Raw genomic sequence first — 18,150 nt, 5'->3', positions numbered from 1 at the left:
CCACAGCACATGTATTCTCATCCTTGGTCATTAGTGCCATTGTAGTGGGGTGGGATGTCACCCAGTACCAAGCCACAGCATATGTATTCTCATCCTTGGTCATTAGTGCCATTGTAGTGGGGTGGGATGTCACCCAGTACCAAGCCACAGCACATGTATTCTCATCCTTGGTCATTAGTGCCATTGTAGTGGGGTGGGATGTCACCCAGTACCAAGCCACAGTACATGTATTCTCATCCTTGGTCATTAGTGCCATTGTAGTGGGGTGGGATGTCACCCAGTACCAAGCCACAGTACATGTATTCTCATCCTTGGTCATTAGTGCCATTGTAGTGGGGTGGGATGTCACCCAGTACCAAGCCACAGCACATGTATTCTCATCCTTGGTCATTAGTGCCATTGTAGTGGGGTGGGATGTCACCCAATACCAAGCCACAGCACATGTATTCTCATCCTTGGTCATTAGTGCCATTGTAGTGGGGTGGGATGTCACCCAGTACCAAGCCACAGCACATGTATTCTCATCCTTGGTCATTAGTACCATTCTAGTGGGGCGGTATGTAGCCCAGTACAAAAGTGCGATTGGTCTGGGGGTTTTCCCTGTCGATGGGCCCATTGAGCTATTTCTCGTTCCAGCCAGTGCACCACGACTGGTATATCAAAGGCCATGATATGTGCCATCCTATCTGTGGGATGGTGCATATAAAATAAAAGATCCCGTGCTACTAATGCAAAAAGAGTTTCCCATGGGTTGTCCTGCCACGATCTGAATAGATCAGGCCCTTTTAAGGGCCACTACTGGGACAACCTAGGGCAACAAACAACAACAGCCATCAATAAGCTAGGTTCCAATAACAAGATACTCTCCACGTACTAAGTTGAAAATTATACGTAGCTCCCCTTTATTTTTCTGCAGACCATTAAAAAAAGGATAACCGGTCATTTCGTACCATAGTCATTTCATACCCAATTTTACCATTTCATACCTTGGTCATTTCATACCAAAGTTATTTGGTTATTTTGTACCCAAATCATTTCGTACCATGGTTATTTCGCACCATGTCTGTTTGGTCATTTTGTATCTTGGACATTTCGTATCTCAATCATTTATTGGACAGCTTAGCTGAATGATAGTAAATTATCTGGTTTAAAAAATAAACATTAGGTTAATGCAACTATATTGAAGCCCCACCCCTTAATAAAGAAAGAAAGTAAGAACAAGAAAAATATGATATATTACTTTCATCTCCTCACGTTTCCGTTCATCATTATATTAAAGGGACATTCCCGAGTTTGCTGCATTATAATAAGATGTTTCCGACTAATAAAATATTTCTATGATTAAACTTACATATTAAATATAGTTTCTTGTTTAGAATATCAGTGTCCGTATATTCAATGTGTTTCTGGTCGTCTTAATATTTGTAAGCAGCCCAAACTGGATTTTGTCTTCAAATAATTTCGTACGTACGAAATTTTTTATTTTAGGAAATCAAATCAAATTTAACCTAGTACAAATATTAGAACGATCAGAAACATGTTTAACATACAGACACTAATATTTTATGGTGAAAAATATATTTGATATGTAATTACAATCATTAAAAAGTCTGTTGGTCGATAACATCTTAAAAATTGCAGCAAACTCAGGAATGTCCCTTTAATTACCAATGAGCACCTTGTGTTAGAATAACATATCAAGATCTTCTAAGACAAGCTGATCTCAGAAAAAACTTAATTACCCATGAAGACCGTGTGTTACAAGGTATGTTTACACGTCAACGTTTATTCGTCAACAATAAAAATAAGAAGCACTATGGTACGAAATGACTATGGTTCGAAATGACCATAAACTATGGTATGAAATGGATGGTACGGAATGACTTTGGTACGAAATGACTAGTAACCAATAAAAAGCACCCAAATTCCTTCATTAAAACTGTCACTGTGAGACCTAATTTTTGTGTATTTTTTGCTTGTCACAGTGATGGTGTTATTCGGGTGTTTACAAACAGTCAAGATCGAATGGCTCCGCTTGATGAACAACAGGCCTTCAGTGCCGAGGTTGCAGCCACAGAGATACCTGCTCAGATCGGAGACATCAAGATGGAAGACTTACCAGGACCTGAAGCTCTCATTAACCCAGGCAAGACATTATATAGCTAAAACAAAGCTAAACAAATATATCAAGTTAAACTTAGCTTGTTTAATAATATCACTAGAGCAAATTGATCATCGGCTATTGGATGTAAAAAAAATCAGTAATTTTGACATATAGTGTAAGAGAAGAAACCTGCTACATTTTTCAATTAGTAGCAAAGGAACTTTTATATGCACCACCCCACAAACAGGATAGCACATACTACTGCCTTTGATAAACCAGTCATGGTGCACTGGCTGGAATATGACAATGCATTAAGTGATCACTTTACCACTGCCAATATATGAAGTAATAAAACATATTTTAGTATGTGTATATGTTGTGTGTATGTGTCATGCAGTGAAAAACACAACAGTGCCTTATAATCTACATAGAGATTATTATATGAGCTTGTTAGTCCATGGGCCAGACCCTGAAATGTAATCAATTGGTATCACCTGGGCCGGCAAATTCTCATGGTGTTTTTTTAATAGCCCTATGCTTGTAGTTAATAAATTAGTATGACAGTCTTTTCTAAGGAGTAGCTTTTGGTGGTTATCACCCCATAAACATAGTGAGGCGAAAACAAATTCTTGTACAACATTTTGGGGTAGGGATAACAAAATGTATCATAACTTTGCAACCAATGAACATAGCCACACACATTTTCACTCACAATGTTTATATAAAACTCTCTACAAACTAATATATAATATATACAAACTGGTGTAACAATTATGTCTCTAGAGGTCAAAAGGTCATGACATTTTGTTGATTTTTAAAATCTGACACCTTGGCATTATTGATACTACTGCTGGATGAGGGATATATTTCAACGCAACTGCCTAGAATGGTGCGACAAGATAACAAGGTACAGCTGTATCACTGTAGCCATCTTGTATAGAATAACATGAGTGACTGCCATTACAGGTACGAAGGATGGACAGACCAAGATGGTGCGACAAGATAACACGGTACAGCTGTATCACTGGGATGCATCAGAGTCACAGTGGGCCAAGATTGGTGATGTGGTCGGCTCGTCTGGTGGAACACAGAAAACATCAGGCAAAACTTTGTTTGAGGGAAAGGTATTACATCTTGAGTGTTGTCTCACAGTTTATGTACAACAGTACATTTTCAATCCATCAAATCATTACCAGAACTTTATTCAATTATAGTCCTAAGATCAAGAAAGATAATTTATCCATTTATATTCGAATTCTGATATTGGTTATCTATTCTAGAGGTGACAAATGGATGAAAATGGATTAAATTGAACTTTATAATTAGGGGATATTTTTTATTGGTTCCCCTACCCAACCCCTAATTTCAGTCAGTAGCTTTACCTTTGCAAATGTTTTTTTTCTTGGCAACCTGTCAGCAGAGTCAGTCAAACAAGAAATTTGCAATAGTGGAATCATGAAGTGAGAATAAACATACATACATCACCAACTGGTGATATCTTTATGAAATCTTGTAACAAGAATTATCAAGGTCTCAATAGCTTTCATGTATGGACAAAGTGTAATTCATGAGGATGTTCATTTAGACAACTCGTAGTATATGTTCTAGTGAAGCCATCATCATGTCATTACAAAACATATATAGTTCTTTGTTGGATTTTGACTTCCAGAGAAATTTGTGTTGACCAACTGGTGGTTTTACTGACCCAAAGTTTAGCAAAAATTCAATAATAATTATTTTATTAGAACAAGTTATTAAACCTTTACCTCTTGTAATAGTATTTTCCAAATGACAAATTAGTCAGAATTGTCTTGCAGTCCTCTGTCAAGCACTTGTCATGGAGGTGAATTGTATATTAATGACAATTCCACTGTTCACATAAACTTGATAAAGGTTTCTTTCTGTAGGAATATGACTATGTGTTTACTGTTGACATCCAAGAGGGGGCCCCACCGCTGAAGTTGCCATTCAACATTACTGAAGATCCTTGGTTTGCCGCACAGCAGTTTCTCGATCGCAACCAGCTCAGTCAGATGTATCTTGATCAGGTTGCCAACTTCATCCTTGACAACACAAAGGGCGTGACACTGAGCACAGGTCAACAAGGCTATGCTGACCCACTAACAGGTACTTCTTAAGCTATAGACTTAGTTATTGTTATCACTTGACTTTGCAATTTAAAAACCGGCCTCGGTGGCGTCGTGGCAGGCCATCGGTCTACAGGCTGGTAGGTACTGGGTTCGGATCCCAGTCGAGGCATGGGATTTTTAATCCAGATACCGACTCCAAACCCTGAGTGAGTGCTCCGCAAGGCTCAATGGGTAGGTGTAAACCACTTGCACCGACCAGTGATCCATAACTGGTTCAACAAAGGCCATGGTTTGTGCTATCCTGCCTGTGGGAAGCGCAAATAAAAGATCCCTTGCTGCCTGTCGTAAAGAAGAGTAGCCTATGTGGCGACAGCGGGTTTCCTCTAAAAACAGTGTCAGAATGACCATATGTTTGACGTCCAATAGCCGATGATAAGATTAAAAATCAATGTGCTCTAGTGGCGTCGTTAAATAAAACAAACTTTTTTGCAATTTAAAAATATTCCAATAAATCAATGTGCTCTATTGGTGTCATTAAACAAAACAATCTTTAACTTTTAATCAGAGAAGAAACATTACATTTCCATTATTTTTTATTTGTTGTTGATCTCATTTCTAAGGAGTTGATTATATGTTTCAGGGTCGAGCCGCTATGTGCCAGGAAGTGGCAGCAGCTCCTCAGTAGGAGGCACTGACCCCTTCACGGGGGAGGGGCGGTACGTACCGGCTGGTGGTCAGACCGGTCTGCCTGCCACTCAACAACACAGCTCTGATCCGTTTACAGGTAATCGTTTTATTCTTTGATTAACCCAGACAATGCAGACAAATATATTGTTAGTGAAAGTTTAAGTCCAAAATGGTTAGTTAATCCAGTATCTACTAGAAATATTACAAATTAATCAATATTTTGACAGATTATGAGTAATTTAGAATTTCATGAATCACAATCATTGCTTTGTGGTACTTGTTTTCAGGAAATATTTCTGAAATATTGGGTATTAAAATTATTTTTTAAAACTGTTTTTAAGCATGATTATTATAAAAACCATTGCTTCAGAACTGCTTTACTAATTTCATATTGATAAATCATCAAGAGATGTGTCTGAGAGACAAGAATTGATTTTATCATTTTAGGCAGTCTTGCTTGTGGTTATTATTAGCACACATCTTATATTAGGCCCAAAACATGCTGGGTCTGGTGAGTGTGGTACCAGTCTAAAAACATGCTGGGTCTGGTGAGTGTGGTACCAGTCTAAAAACATGCTGGGTCTGGTGAGTGTGGTACCAGTCTAAAAAGAAACGCACTGAATCTAATGTGACAAAACAAACCTCTTCTGTGCTGGTGCAGACCACAGATTTGGCAACATACGACACAGAACATGTATTATATTTTCACAGTACCAGTTTCCTCCATTGTCTTATTATGCTTATCACTATATTCGTTTGGCTTTTAACACTTGTTTTAAATGTTATTTTTTCAAATTTTGTTGTATTTTGCCGGGTTACACTGCGTGGTCACCATTTGCAAAATGATGTCTTTTGTTTACCGGCTTTTTGCAGTTTATGGTTGTTTTTTCTTTCTATTTCACAGATTGAAAAGTTACTATTATGTCCGATGCTAGCGTATTTCATGTTGTTCGAGCTTGCTCTCGATGCAAGAAGTTTATGTCGGCTGACGACCCACACGACATCTGTCCTGGATGTCGTGTCCCATGCCAGACAGAGACTAGATGTGACCAGTGTACTGGACTGTCAGCCCAGGAGTTGGCTGCTTACCTGAAGGTGTTAGTCACTCATGCTCGGAAGACTGATTCGGGTGCCGCTACAGGTTCTAGTGTGCCTTCGAACACCAAATCGGTTGCGGATGTCCTGAAAACCTTGCTGCCAGCTATGCTGAAGGAGACGATGGCTTCCATGGCAGCTGCCTCGTCAGTGGCAGGTTCCTGCTCAGGGGCGGATCCAGTGTCAGCGGTTTCTGGTCCGGCTCCATCTGCTTCTGCGGTACCGATGGATTGTCCAGCGGCAATCAACCGTTATGGAGTCCAGTGAGCGACCGTTGAAGACTGTTTCCAGCAAGAAGCGTTCCGAATGGACTGAGTCTTCTAAGCGAACAGAGTCTTCTCGACGGACTGAATTATCTCAATGGACCATTGTCATTGAAGAAAACCGAGTCTTCTAAACGGACCGAAGTTTCCCAGTGGACGGAGCAGACAGTTTCACACCGTTCATCCTGTGAGCATTCCAGGGATTCCGGGTCACACCGTAGCCGTAGTCCGTAGTCGCAGTTGTTCGGCGGTTCCTGCGTCTCGTTCCATTCCGGTTTTGATACGGCTTCCATGGGTTCCCGACAGGATCATCCATGATCCATCTCTCCGGTTCCGGCTAGTACTACGGATCGTCTTGCCTGCGCTCGAGTCATTAGGGACTTCCCAGATGAAGTCTCGGTTCCCACGGCGGTCGATGATACTGATGCGGCAGATCATATGACCATGAGGGATTGCCTTGCTGCTGTTTACGAGTTATTGCCGTCGCTGCCGCAGCCACCTACTCCTGCTAAGAAGGGCCCGGTACCTTCTTTTCCAACAGTCGGTGCAGATGCTGGCCTTCTTGACGTCTTCCATCACGTCCATGTCAACCATGATCACACATCATCGGCGACAGGCTTATCTACGAAAATCTTCCCTGGATTCTCAGTGGAAGAAAGAGCTTTTAGCGCAACCTTGGTCGGCGTCCACTTTGTTTGCTGGTAAAACATCTGAGGTGGTTGCAGCAAACGACAAGGATCAGCAGTCCACAGCCACGGTGAAGGCCCTGCAGCTGATGACAACTCAGAGTCCAACAAGAGGAAGAATATGTTTGCGGGGACGAGGTTCTTCGTTTCAGCGTTGATGCCAGCCTTCAGTTCCGGTTTGTTGTGACCTACGCCCGCCCCTCACTTCGATTCAGATCAACGATTTCGACTTGATGCTTCCGGTGTGTCATACACCAGCCAAACAGATCACGTTCGGAGGTCGACTTCATCTTTATTGGCGAACCTGGGAGACTCTTTGCGGCGACCAGTTCATCACGTCGATTTTGAGGAACGGATATCACCTGCAATTGTCTGCAGACCCTCCCTTGACACTTACACCTCAAGAGACGTTCCACTCGGCTGCACACGTTCAGGTTCTTCAAGAATCGGACAACAAACTTCTGGATATCTTTCTCATCCCGAAGAAAGATTCGCCGGACCTGTGGATGATCCACAACATGGCTTACTTCAACGACCATTACTTGGATCCTCCACCCGCCTTCAAGATGCTCACGGTTCGCGATGTGCTCACTGTGGTTCATCCAGGAGATTGGCTGACTTATCTAGATCTGAAGGATGCTTATCTTCATGTACCAATTTTTCCCGCATGCCACTGTTATCTGAGGTTCATCCTTCAAGGCAGTCACTACGAATTGACAGTCCTGCCTTTCAGGATCTCCGTAGCTCCTTGGCTCTTTACAAAAATTACAGCTCCGGTGTTGCAATTCCTTCACCACAAAGGTATCTGTTTTTACCCGTACCTGGACGATTGCCTAATGATGTCTCGCTCCAAGAGCTAGCTATCGATCCATGTCGACTTCGTCCAACAGTTCCTGCGGTCTCTCAGATGGATCATCAACTTAGAGAAGTCTCGGTTGCATCCAACTCAGAACTTACAGTTCATTGGAGCCCGTCTGGGACCAGATCTCGGCCTTGTTCAGGTTCTTGTGATCATTGGACGAAGATACAGTTAATGATCAGCAGTCTTGATGTCTCAGATGTTTTTCCAAGAATGGCAGAGTCTTCTGGGTCTCTTAACGTCAGCTCAAGACTTGACGCTTCAAGGTCGACTCAGTTGTGCCGCATTCAAATGTTCCTGAATCCCTACATCCGGTTCAACGATCCACACTTGCAGATTTGTCTGCCAGTCGACCTGCAGCCCAGTCTCTGTTGCTTGCAATGCCGATCAAATATCTTAGACGTAGGCTCTTTGCGGCCCTTCCAAGCGACATACCATCTCTTCGCAGATGCGTCTTTAGAAGGTTGGGGAGCTCATCTCAGTGACCAGACTCTGTCCAGGCTGTGGTCTCCAGAAGAAGCCGATCTCCACATCAATCTTCTGGAGATGTTAGCTGTGTACAACGCACTCCTCCACTGGCGTCTGAGATTGATTGGAACGTCTCTGATGGTAGCTACAGACAGTGTTACCGTGGTGGCTTACATCAATCGACAAGGCGGTACACACTCCAGCAGTCTTCTGCAGATGACGTTTCGCCTGTACGACCTGGTGGACAGCATTCCACTGCAGATCCATGCTCGACACATTCCGGGGGTATCCAATATCCTGGCAGACAGCCTATCCCGTCTGTCAGCTCCGAAGTCAACCAAATGGATGCTGCATCCGGAGGCTTTTCATTGGGTTTGCAACCGACTTTGGACTCCAAACATCGATATGTTTGCCACACGGTTCAACCATCAGCTTCGAGTCTGTGTGTCGCCAGTCCCAGATCCAGACGCCATAGATCTAGATGCCTTGGCCATCAGCTGGAATCAAATGGACGCATACGCCTTTCCGCCTCCCATCCTGCTGCCCAAAGTGTTGCAGAGATTCCAGCAGTTCCATTGCCGTCTTCTCTTGATCACGCCAATGTGGCCAATGAGAATGTGCTTTCCAGACCTCGTCAGGCTCGCCAACACACATCCTTTATCTCTGCCAGATTGGGATCATCTGCTGTGGCATCCCACATCATGGTTACACCACCCGCAAGTGCATATAATGTGAATGCAGTTCTGTTATCTTGGGACTCCTTATGAACTTCGTGGCCAAGAATCAGCTGCCTGATCAAGCCCCTCGTTCCTACGTGGTACAAGCCTTGTCATTCATCGTGGGTTCGGACGATGTAGAAGACTCCATCTTCGCCAACTACTACTTGCGAGATGTCTCCACTGAGGTGTGGTGGCTGAGCAGACTTTGGTGAATACTAGCCGTCCTCGTCATCGCTGAGCTGCTGTTGACTTATAGACTGCACACCGAGATGTGTATCGTTTCAGCTGGTGAGGACTTGCTGAGACTTCTGTTCTTTGCACTTTTAACATGCACTGGTGCTGGAACTTTTATCTGGATAACATTTGCCTTGCACTGCACTTGGCCATATGTTTCCTAACTGAACTAACATTTCTTTGGTGTACTAGCCAGAAAACATTTGGGGATTTGTTTAGTTCAGTGTTCCGACGGATGCACCCATACTATGTTGTTTCTTGTTTTTTTACTAAAAACACTCCAATACATTGGGAGGTTACCCAACACCTGCATCCCTGGTGGTACGTCTTCCCACTCTGTCAGAACCTACTTGAGATGTGGCTTCACCGTTCCTGTTCCATGTGTTTCGGGGAGCCATACCTGCCACTGCTGACAGATGCTGCCTTTTCAGGTTGTTGTTACTAACATCACTTGCATAGGTTTGTGACGGGCATCCCTAGGAGGAGGGCTTACCATGGTTGGCCTAATTCTTCCACTTGGGGAGAGCATTTGTGCATCTGCGGATCTCATTACCCACTGCCATCTGTTGAATGCTGCACTTGTGAGGATAGGTAATGTGAAAAGAAATGGAGAAAACTTCAAGTGTTTTCTCTTTTATAGATATATTACCTGTCCTCAACGATTTATTCCCGCCCGAGCCTCCCCGCTTCCTGTTCTCCGTTCATGCACTCATGGAAAAGAAGGAAGTTGAAGTCACATGATCGGAACTACAGGGAGCATACAGTGAAGAATTTTAGGCCATCCCATTGCTGTTGGGATGTTCGGACCAGACCACTCGCGTGGGGGGGGGGGGGGGGGGGGGGGGGGGGGTGAGGTGCACTTGTGAGGACAGGTATTGTATCTATAAAAGAGAAAACACTCCAAGCTTTCTCCACAGTGTGTTTTTGACCATAATAAAGTAAAGTTCCAATAAAGTATATGACCTTTGACTGGTTTTTAAGGTTCAGGAAGTTACAGGCCTCCAGGATCAGTGTCTGCACAAGCCAGCTCTTACTTCCCCGTTTCAACATTTATTACATTCGACAATGCAGACCCTGCTAAAATTGTGGGTATGTACCAGACTAAGAGCTTATTTCACCCAGATAATTATAAGTGTTCTCAGAGTCCATAATTTGAATTTTGAAATAATTGTTTATATTAAATGCTTATTACATTGTGTAACTAGAACATCTTTCGTTGCTAAAGTTTGGGTTTCATTTTACTTGTTAAAGAGTGAATAGTTCTTTTGTAACCGACATCTAATGATGTGCTTAGTACTTTTTAACCATCAATTTCTGTTATGGATTTTTAGTTGTTTATATATTTTAGGGGAGGACAAGGTTTGTGGGAACTTTTTTTTTAGTCCCCTACCGGTCCAACCGGAGGGGATATCTCCATCCATCTGTCTGTTTGTCCATCTGTCCCACATAGTTTTCTGAAAGGTTTTTTTATAAGAATGCCTTGAGATGTTGAGCTGAAATATTTAGTATATCTTAAGAATGCCTTAAGATATTGAGCTGACCGATCAAGTTGGACTTTCATGGCAATTTACCCATTTTTGACAGAGTTACGGCCTTTCAAATTTGTTTTCCCAATTTTGCAATGCCTGAAGATATTGAGGTGAAATTTTGTATAAAGCTATATCACATACAGTCATAAATCAAGTTTAACTTTCATGGTGATTTACCCACTTTTCACAGAGGTGTGACCCTTTAAATTAGGAGATAAGAACAATTATTGGGCCCCATAGGGGACATTTATTATTTTAGCTATACTATCATGATGCTTGTTTAATTAATTTTACTCTTATACCATATGCTATTGATATTTTAGAAAAACTAAAGGAATTCAACAAGCGAATGGACGGTTGTTACAAAGTTGAAGATTCCAGTATCGACAGCTTGTCACTGCTGTTATCAGAAGATTCCACTACACCAGAACAGCTTGGTACTCTCAAAAGGATTCTGTCTTGGCCTCAGGGTAAGCTACTTGACAATTTTAAAATCATGTGATTACTACAGCTTTCAGAAGTTAGTTTCGGGATACCGTTCCATACTGACATTCCTTTTGTAGCATGATAAAACCCAATCAGTCGTATGCACATAATTTTTTATTGTGAACGGTCATAATAAATACAGTGTTTTGATTGGTTAAACAAAAGGTATGCATTTCACATGTGTGTGTTTTACCCGTGTTTTCAAAACCACGCTTTTTACATGGGTTACCCGCAGATCTAGAAAGGGACATAAGCGAGGGATAGCTTACACTTCATTACTTTGTAGTTCAAACTCGTTGCTAGTATATTATTAGCATTTGCATACCAGATGGGTGTCAGCTATCTCCTCCCCACCCCCCCCCCCCCCCCCCTCCCACCACAGTCTGGGGCAAACCGTATTCGGGCAAAAATGATGGAGATGTTTGGCCAAAATAAGCTGGCCTGAAAACGTTTCACTGTGTATTTCCATCATTCTACTCACAATATTAGTTATAATCTACATAAAGTGCGTACAGAACCCTACATAGCTGTTGGTAATAATGCACAGATGAATAAACGTTGTTACCCAGAATTGGGGATTTCCCTTTAATTGGGGCAAAAACCAGCCTCTCCCCCACTCCCCCAATCAAAAACAAAAAAAAGAGACCGGTACGCCTGAGGGCAACGAGAAAACGTTTTGTTAAATTTTCAAACCTGTAGGCCTATCTCACCTTTTTTCCCCTTTATTAAGATGAGACGAATACGAAAGCATTTCATAAGACTGCAGTTTGGGATAGATGTTTAAAGATTTCGAGTTCAAAATGTCATTTTAATGCAATTCATTATATATATTTTTAGCAGAATAAAGATAACTTTCATTTTTTGAAAATTATCTGTGTGATTAAAATACAAAGCAATAGGAATACTCAGAATAATGTGTAAAGTGGTTTATATTGTTTTTACACATGTACGTGCATGTGCGTCTAAAATAAAAGTGTTTAAAGAAAAAATAGCTGGGGTAATAAATAGAATAATAAATGAGATACCAGTTATCAAATTTGTCCCTCGCTAAAGTTCATGACAACTAAAAATTATTTCACTCATGAATTTTGTTTTTAAAAAAACTGGTATCTTGTTTATTATCATCTATATATCTCAGGCGCTTTGTTGTTCGTTCGCCACGAACATGGTGAATAATTGTTGTGTGAAGGGGTGGATCTAATTGTCTTACACATTGGTGAGAACATGATTTGTTATTTTTGATAACACATACTTGTTAACATGTACATGGTTTAACAATTTCAAGACATATGACTGGCTGCTCCTAGGTGATGTCTAGGTCACCAATGCCATTCATCCAATGGAAAAACAGCACAGTCGAAATCGATTACACTGTGATGTATAGTTAACCTGACAATCATTTGTCTGTGATGCGTAACTTGGCGACAAGCGGAAGGGCTATAAATAACCTTTAGTCGAAAAAGATGTTAAAATTTGCTTAAAACCTGATTTTTGAGGATATGCAAGAAATAAAATATGCATTCGTGTCCGTTAGATACCATACCATTTATCTTACAACTTGCTGATTAAAAATGTATCCAACTCGCTTTCGCTTGACTTGTTGTAAGATAAATGGTATCTAACAGCCACTCATGTATTATTCTCTATATACAGTCGTGCTAAAAGAAAATTGAAAAAACAAAAGGGCATCTGGTCTAAAAAGGGGGGGGGGGTCGAACCCCCTGATCCCCCACCATTTATCTGCTACTGTAGCGGGTTAAAATGGTCTCTAAAAATACGTTCACATTTAATGGCTCTGTAAAACACCATTTTGCTGGCGAAATTATCTATGAAGAAAAGTTACTTTGAGCAAACCCAGTGAAAAACCACCTCAAGGACAGGTTTAAACAAGCAATACAATAGCAACCCAGTGTTAAACTAGGATTATTGAAACCCTGACATGTGAAATGCACAGTAAACTTGACCCAGGGTTTAACCTAGGTTTAACCCATGTTTCCAAAACCCACCAATAACCCAGACATGAAATCGACCCAATATGTTTAACTTATTATATATTTTTTTTCATCATTTGTTACACAAATGTACTAGATTATATTAAAGGTACACAATCATGGCATATTATTAATACACAGTATATAAAACAAATACATAAACATTACAGTATTAAAAATAAAAAACAAAAATACCATCCCAGTTATTAATAAAGTGACTTTTTGTGAAATGCTTGGGGAAAAACCCACTGCTCAGTCGATTTGACCCGCATCAGACCTGTGAGTAGCATCAGACATTCTGTTAGTAGGTCAGCATGTCAACAGCAGAGAATGATTGTTCGAAAAACAGCTGATTCTGAACAGACACTAGTTTCAACATTTTGGTCTTAACATATTTGTACATCTACTCTAATGATACTTCGATTGGTGAGGAAATGGTATATAATCACGTTAACCTAGTTACCAAGACACAATTTCAGTCCTGACTTTTGAAAGTGGGATATTAACATTTGACTGTAATAAAAATGTGTTCAGATCAGAACACATTTAAAACAACAAGCAGAATAAATAACATTATTTTATTGATTCATATCACATAAAATAGGGATCTGAATTTATTGTCTTAGACAGATCAGTATGATGCAATGCAGGTATGAACACATGCAAATAATAATACGATTTATCTTGCTACCTACACCCGTTACTACAGGTGTTGTTCATTGTTTGTTAAGCATTCAAAGAGGCGCGATTATTTCATAACACTTTCTGTGGTGTCCTAATTACTGGGGCAAGATCGCTTACTGGTGTACAGAGCTAATTACAACATGAAAAGTTCTTTTGTTCTTGAATTTGCATCCGAACTCCGGAATAGAAGGCATCCGGTGTCGACAGATTTTTTTGTTTCCTTATAATTAACAGTAGCTGAATGGGACTTTAAAACTGTGCTGGTTTAGATAGATGCCGATTTGGACAGAGTCCACTCTGTGTGTGTGTGTGTGTGTGTGTGTGTGTGTATATATGTGTATATATATATACACACACACACAAAATATTTGTATTTAATTATGAAATACAAGCCCATATTTTTTTTTATCGTTCTAGGCTTGGTACCCTTCACTGGCGTTGGCAGGATTTTATATTGGGATTGGGAGGGGGAGAAACCCACACTATGTATATACATAAATTGAAAGAAGAGTTGTAACACTATATTTTACACTGCCGCCCCTTCTCTGGTACCCTCCCTGCCTCCTCCCCCCTCCCCCTTTTGAGCTCTAGTTTAGCTCGTGCTCGTCATGGTTTCTGGTTTGTTGTATCATGCGCAATCGTAGAATATGTGCCGGTGGGGATACAAGCTTGGAACAGATATGTTTAAAAAAAAAAAAAAATAGGTGTCATATTTATCGACCACCTTAAATAATTGTCGTAATCCCCAGGTGAAGTGGTCACTGCAGATGCTATCCCATCGTGATGATCCTTTCCATTACACACGGGTTCTGTTTAAGAATCACTTCCATGCAAACCCTGTGATTGTCTGTTTGGAAAAACTGCTGCTTTGATACATCCAAACACTAAACAATGATTCACCATATTTTACATTTGAAAACTAACTCCAAAAGAATATTCCATCCATACAATTCAATTCGATGTAATAAAATTGTTGCATTTAAAAACTACACGTGTTTCACCTTCCCAGTAAAATGTTTGAAAGGCTGCGAATCACGCTTTCATGTTATGCTGGTTAGCGTGTCACAGGATCACGTGACTTGGCTCTTCGAGTCGACAGATGTTATTACAAGTGATGGGAAAAACGCTACTTTTTATTGCGAATATATTAAAAATGGGTAAATTTTTTAAAATTTATTTTATTGATACTTCATATATATTGTAAAAGGTATACTAGACACCAAACAATAGTGAATTACATTTTTGATAAATGTTGACCTTTAACATTGTGTGTCAAAATCTCTGCCCAGTTGCAAAATTTATTTTACATTGAATAGACTTGAACATGTTACATGAGTAAATTAAAAATGGCGTGCACTTTATGATCACCCGATCACCCATGGCGAGTCAAAATAGCGTCAGGCAAGTCAAAACCGTATCGTGTGTCGTCCGCCTGGCGACCGAAAATGAAAATAATAATGTTTGTAAGAAATCAGAAAGTTATTTTTTATTTATTGTTTTCAACTGGTTTCCTATTAATATATGTGCAACCAAACCCATATAGGGCATAATAGCGACCACTTCCCCAATATATCGAACAGTTTAAAACTATTTAGAATGCCTCGGCCGGTTTTGATTATGTATTTGGAAAAACTCGGCCACGTAAATGTATTCGTAGGTTCAATCGGAACACCCCGGCCATATCCCTCTTTATTTACAATCGGAACAACTCATCACATTCCACTACGCTATGTTTCGCAGAAAGATTTTGTTTCCGAGCCAGAGGTTTTCCAAAGTTACATTGTGTTGGAACGTTTTCGTTTCTTATGGAATATACTGAGTCTACGATACCAAACACCCATTGCCTGTGCACATGCGAGTGTTAAATAGGAATGCTGGTCAACTCGCCCGTGGACAACTCGCCCCAAACTTTACTGTCTGTAAATAATTGGGAGAAAATAAAAAATCGAGGTCTACAACTTTCATTGTAATATTAATAAATAAAATGACACCAAACTCCGCTATTACCACCGCTTATTAAATGGTTCTATATCGGATAAATAATAATTTATTACAATGAACTGTCAAGCCTAATTTAACGATGTTTGTGAGTTTGTCCCTTATTTCCTTCCTTAAAGGAATGATCAGACAAGACTTTTGTGCATATTCAACAATATTTAATGCACATTAGCTTAAAATGTTGGGATATTAATTTTTAAAATGGTAAAGATATGACTTGACTAAACAGTGTGGGGCAACTTGACCAACTTGGTGGGTGGGGGTGTAGTTGGTTTTGGGGCGAGTTGACCTGCTCCTGTTAAATTGTGATAATTATGCCTTCAACTGTATGTTTATTTCTCTAGTGGATGTGCTTATTGTTTGTATAGATTGCTATTAGCTTAGTAATTTTTTTTAATTCCTCGTCATACTGTCATAAAAGCACCTTATTCATTCCAAAATGAATGAATGTTTAATGACACCCCAGCACGAAAAATACATCGGCTATTGGGTGTCAAACTATGGTAATGATCAACATCAATATAAAAATTCAAGATTTAAATTAACAGTGTAAAGAACTGTGCCAAAATACAAATATCAGATAGAAACGGACTTTTACTCAAAATTTAAATTTGTGCTGTATTGGCCATTCTCAAAGAGAATGTTATACCCCTGCACCACGGTGAGGTTACATCATGCGCAGGGGTTATTCATTGCAAGTCCGAACCTTGGTAAAACATTTCAGATGCTTGATTGTGTGGGTCCCGTGACAACATAATAATTAGAATTTAATTACAACAGTTTGTAATAAAACTAAAACAAGTTCTGTTTCCTTCTTTTGTGTTGTTATTATTGTTTGTATGATATGATAACATGTTTTTAAAGTGAAATTTAAGCAAGTTCTTTTTTAAAATGAATTTCGGTCGAGGGCCATTCAAAAGTTGTATGGGCGAGTTAAAGTGTTGCCATGATTGGCCAGTCAAAAAAAAAACCCAAGTGCATACCCCGACCTCAGCTTCCGAAATACATACCTTTTCAGTTTCTTTGCATGTAATATGCATTAGGTGGACAAAAACCCCCACACAAAATGATTATTTAAGCAAAAACTAATTTTGAAACTGGGTGTGGTGTTTTGCCCCTCCCTGTATATTGCTTGTATAAGTATTGAATGGTTAGTATTCTGCTCTCTTTCAGATGTTTTCCCAGCTTTAGACATTTTGAGGATTATCATCAAACAACCTTGCGTCCTTCAATACTTCAACAGCCAATCCGATTTCCTGCCTGAACTTCTGAGATTCACATCTCCAGATGGACCGGTAGCCAATCAAATGCTTTCTCTGAGAGTTTTGGCCAACTTGTTCAGTCAGTCAGAAGGTCTGAACCTAGTCTACAGCAATAGATCAAATGTTCTGAAAGCAATCCTCAACTGCAAGATGTCGTCAAATAACAAGATTCATATTGCCATAGCAACAGTCTTGTTAAATATGGCTATAGCTGTGCGAGCCAAGGATGATCTTGACGGGAAGTCTGAATGTCTGTCAGGTGCACAGACTCTGTTACAAGTCCATCAAGACTCGGAAGCCATCTTCAGGACCCTGGTGTGTGTGGGAACAATAGTGTACAACGATGAAGAATCCATGGCCTTGGCTCTGTCACTCGACATTCCCAATCAAATCGCAAAGTGCAAATCTGTTCCAGAACCCAAGAAATTATCTGAATGTGCAAAGCAGATTTGTGATATATTAAACTGATATGGACGAATCCCAAAACAAGACTCTTAAAATTAGTTTTCTGATATATGTACATGTTAATGAAATTTCATTAAGTTATTTATTAAAATGTTTTTGTGATTAACAATTAATGTGCAACAATCTTTTTTTCTTCTTTTATATTAAAGTGATGTTGCTTTTATCCATGTGAATACACTGAAGCAATTAGAGGTAAAATTTAATCATATACCAAGGTAAATGTGCTTAAAAATAAAATAAAACCTGAAAAATAGAATGTAGTAGTACCAAATTGTTTTGTTGTGGTATATATGTAAATATATTATGTAACTTCTGCTTACCAATGACTTATTTTGTTAAACTTACATTTAAAGGAGTTGTTTTATAATTGCACAATTTACAGACCAAATGTAGGCTGTCATCTGTGGTTATTTGCTGTAGTCCGTGTTCATAGTCTTGGGAGGGGCAGGACAGCCCAGTCGGTGGGCCCATTCGGCTATTTCTCATTCCTGCCAGTGCACCACCACTGGTACATCAACAGCTGTGGTATG

The 18,150-nt window shown here is 40.1% G+C and overlaps 1 protein-coding gene across 1 annotated transcript in view; it reads left to right on the top strand.

The window, feature by feature from the left end:
- The window catches only part of LOC121376192 (phospholipase A-2-activating protein-like), a 30,418-nt gene extending 12,479 nt beyond the window's left edge, over positions 1-17,939 (top strand). Inside the window, exons 6-12 of the mRNA XM_041504010.1 lie at positions 1,986-2,146; positions 3,071-3,228; positions 4,012-4,231; positions 4,835-4,978; positions 10,187-10,294; positions 11,058-11,204; positions 17,067-17,939. Coding sequence (XP_041359944.1) covers positions 1,986-2,146; positions 3,071-3,228; positions 4,012-4,231; positions 4,835-4,978; positions 10,187-10,294; positions 11,058-11,204; positions 17,067-17,623 — 1,495 coding nt within the window. The 3' untranslated portion in view covers positions 17,624-17,939. The remainder of the gene's footprint in view (positions 1-1,985; positions 2,147-3,070; positions 3,229-4,011; positions 4,232-4,834; positions 4,979-10,186; positions 10,295-11,057; positions 11,205-17,066) is intronic.
- The last annotated feature ends 211 nt before the right edge of the window (positions 17,940-18,150 follow it).

Source organism: Gigantopelta aegis, chromosome 6 (genome assembly GCF_016097555.1).
Source record: "Gigantopelta aegis isolate Gae_Host chromosome 6, Gae_host_genome, whole genome shotgun sequence".
NCBI classification, from domain to species: Eukaryota; Metazoa; Mollusca; class Gastropoda; order Neomphalida; family Peltospiridae; genus Gigantopelta; species Gigantopelta aegis.
Note: the sequence above shows the minus strand (reverse complement) of the source record. Positions and strands in the feature narration are given on the sequence as shown.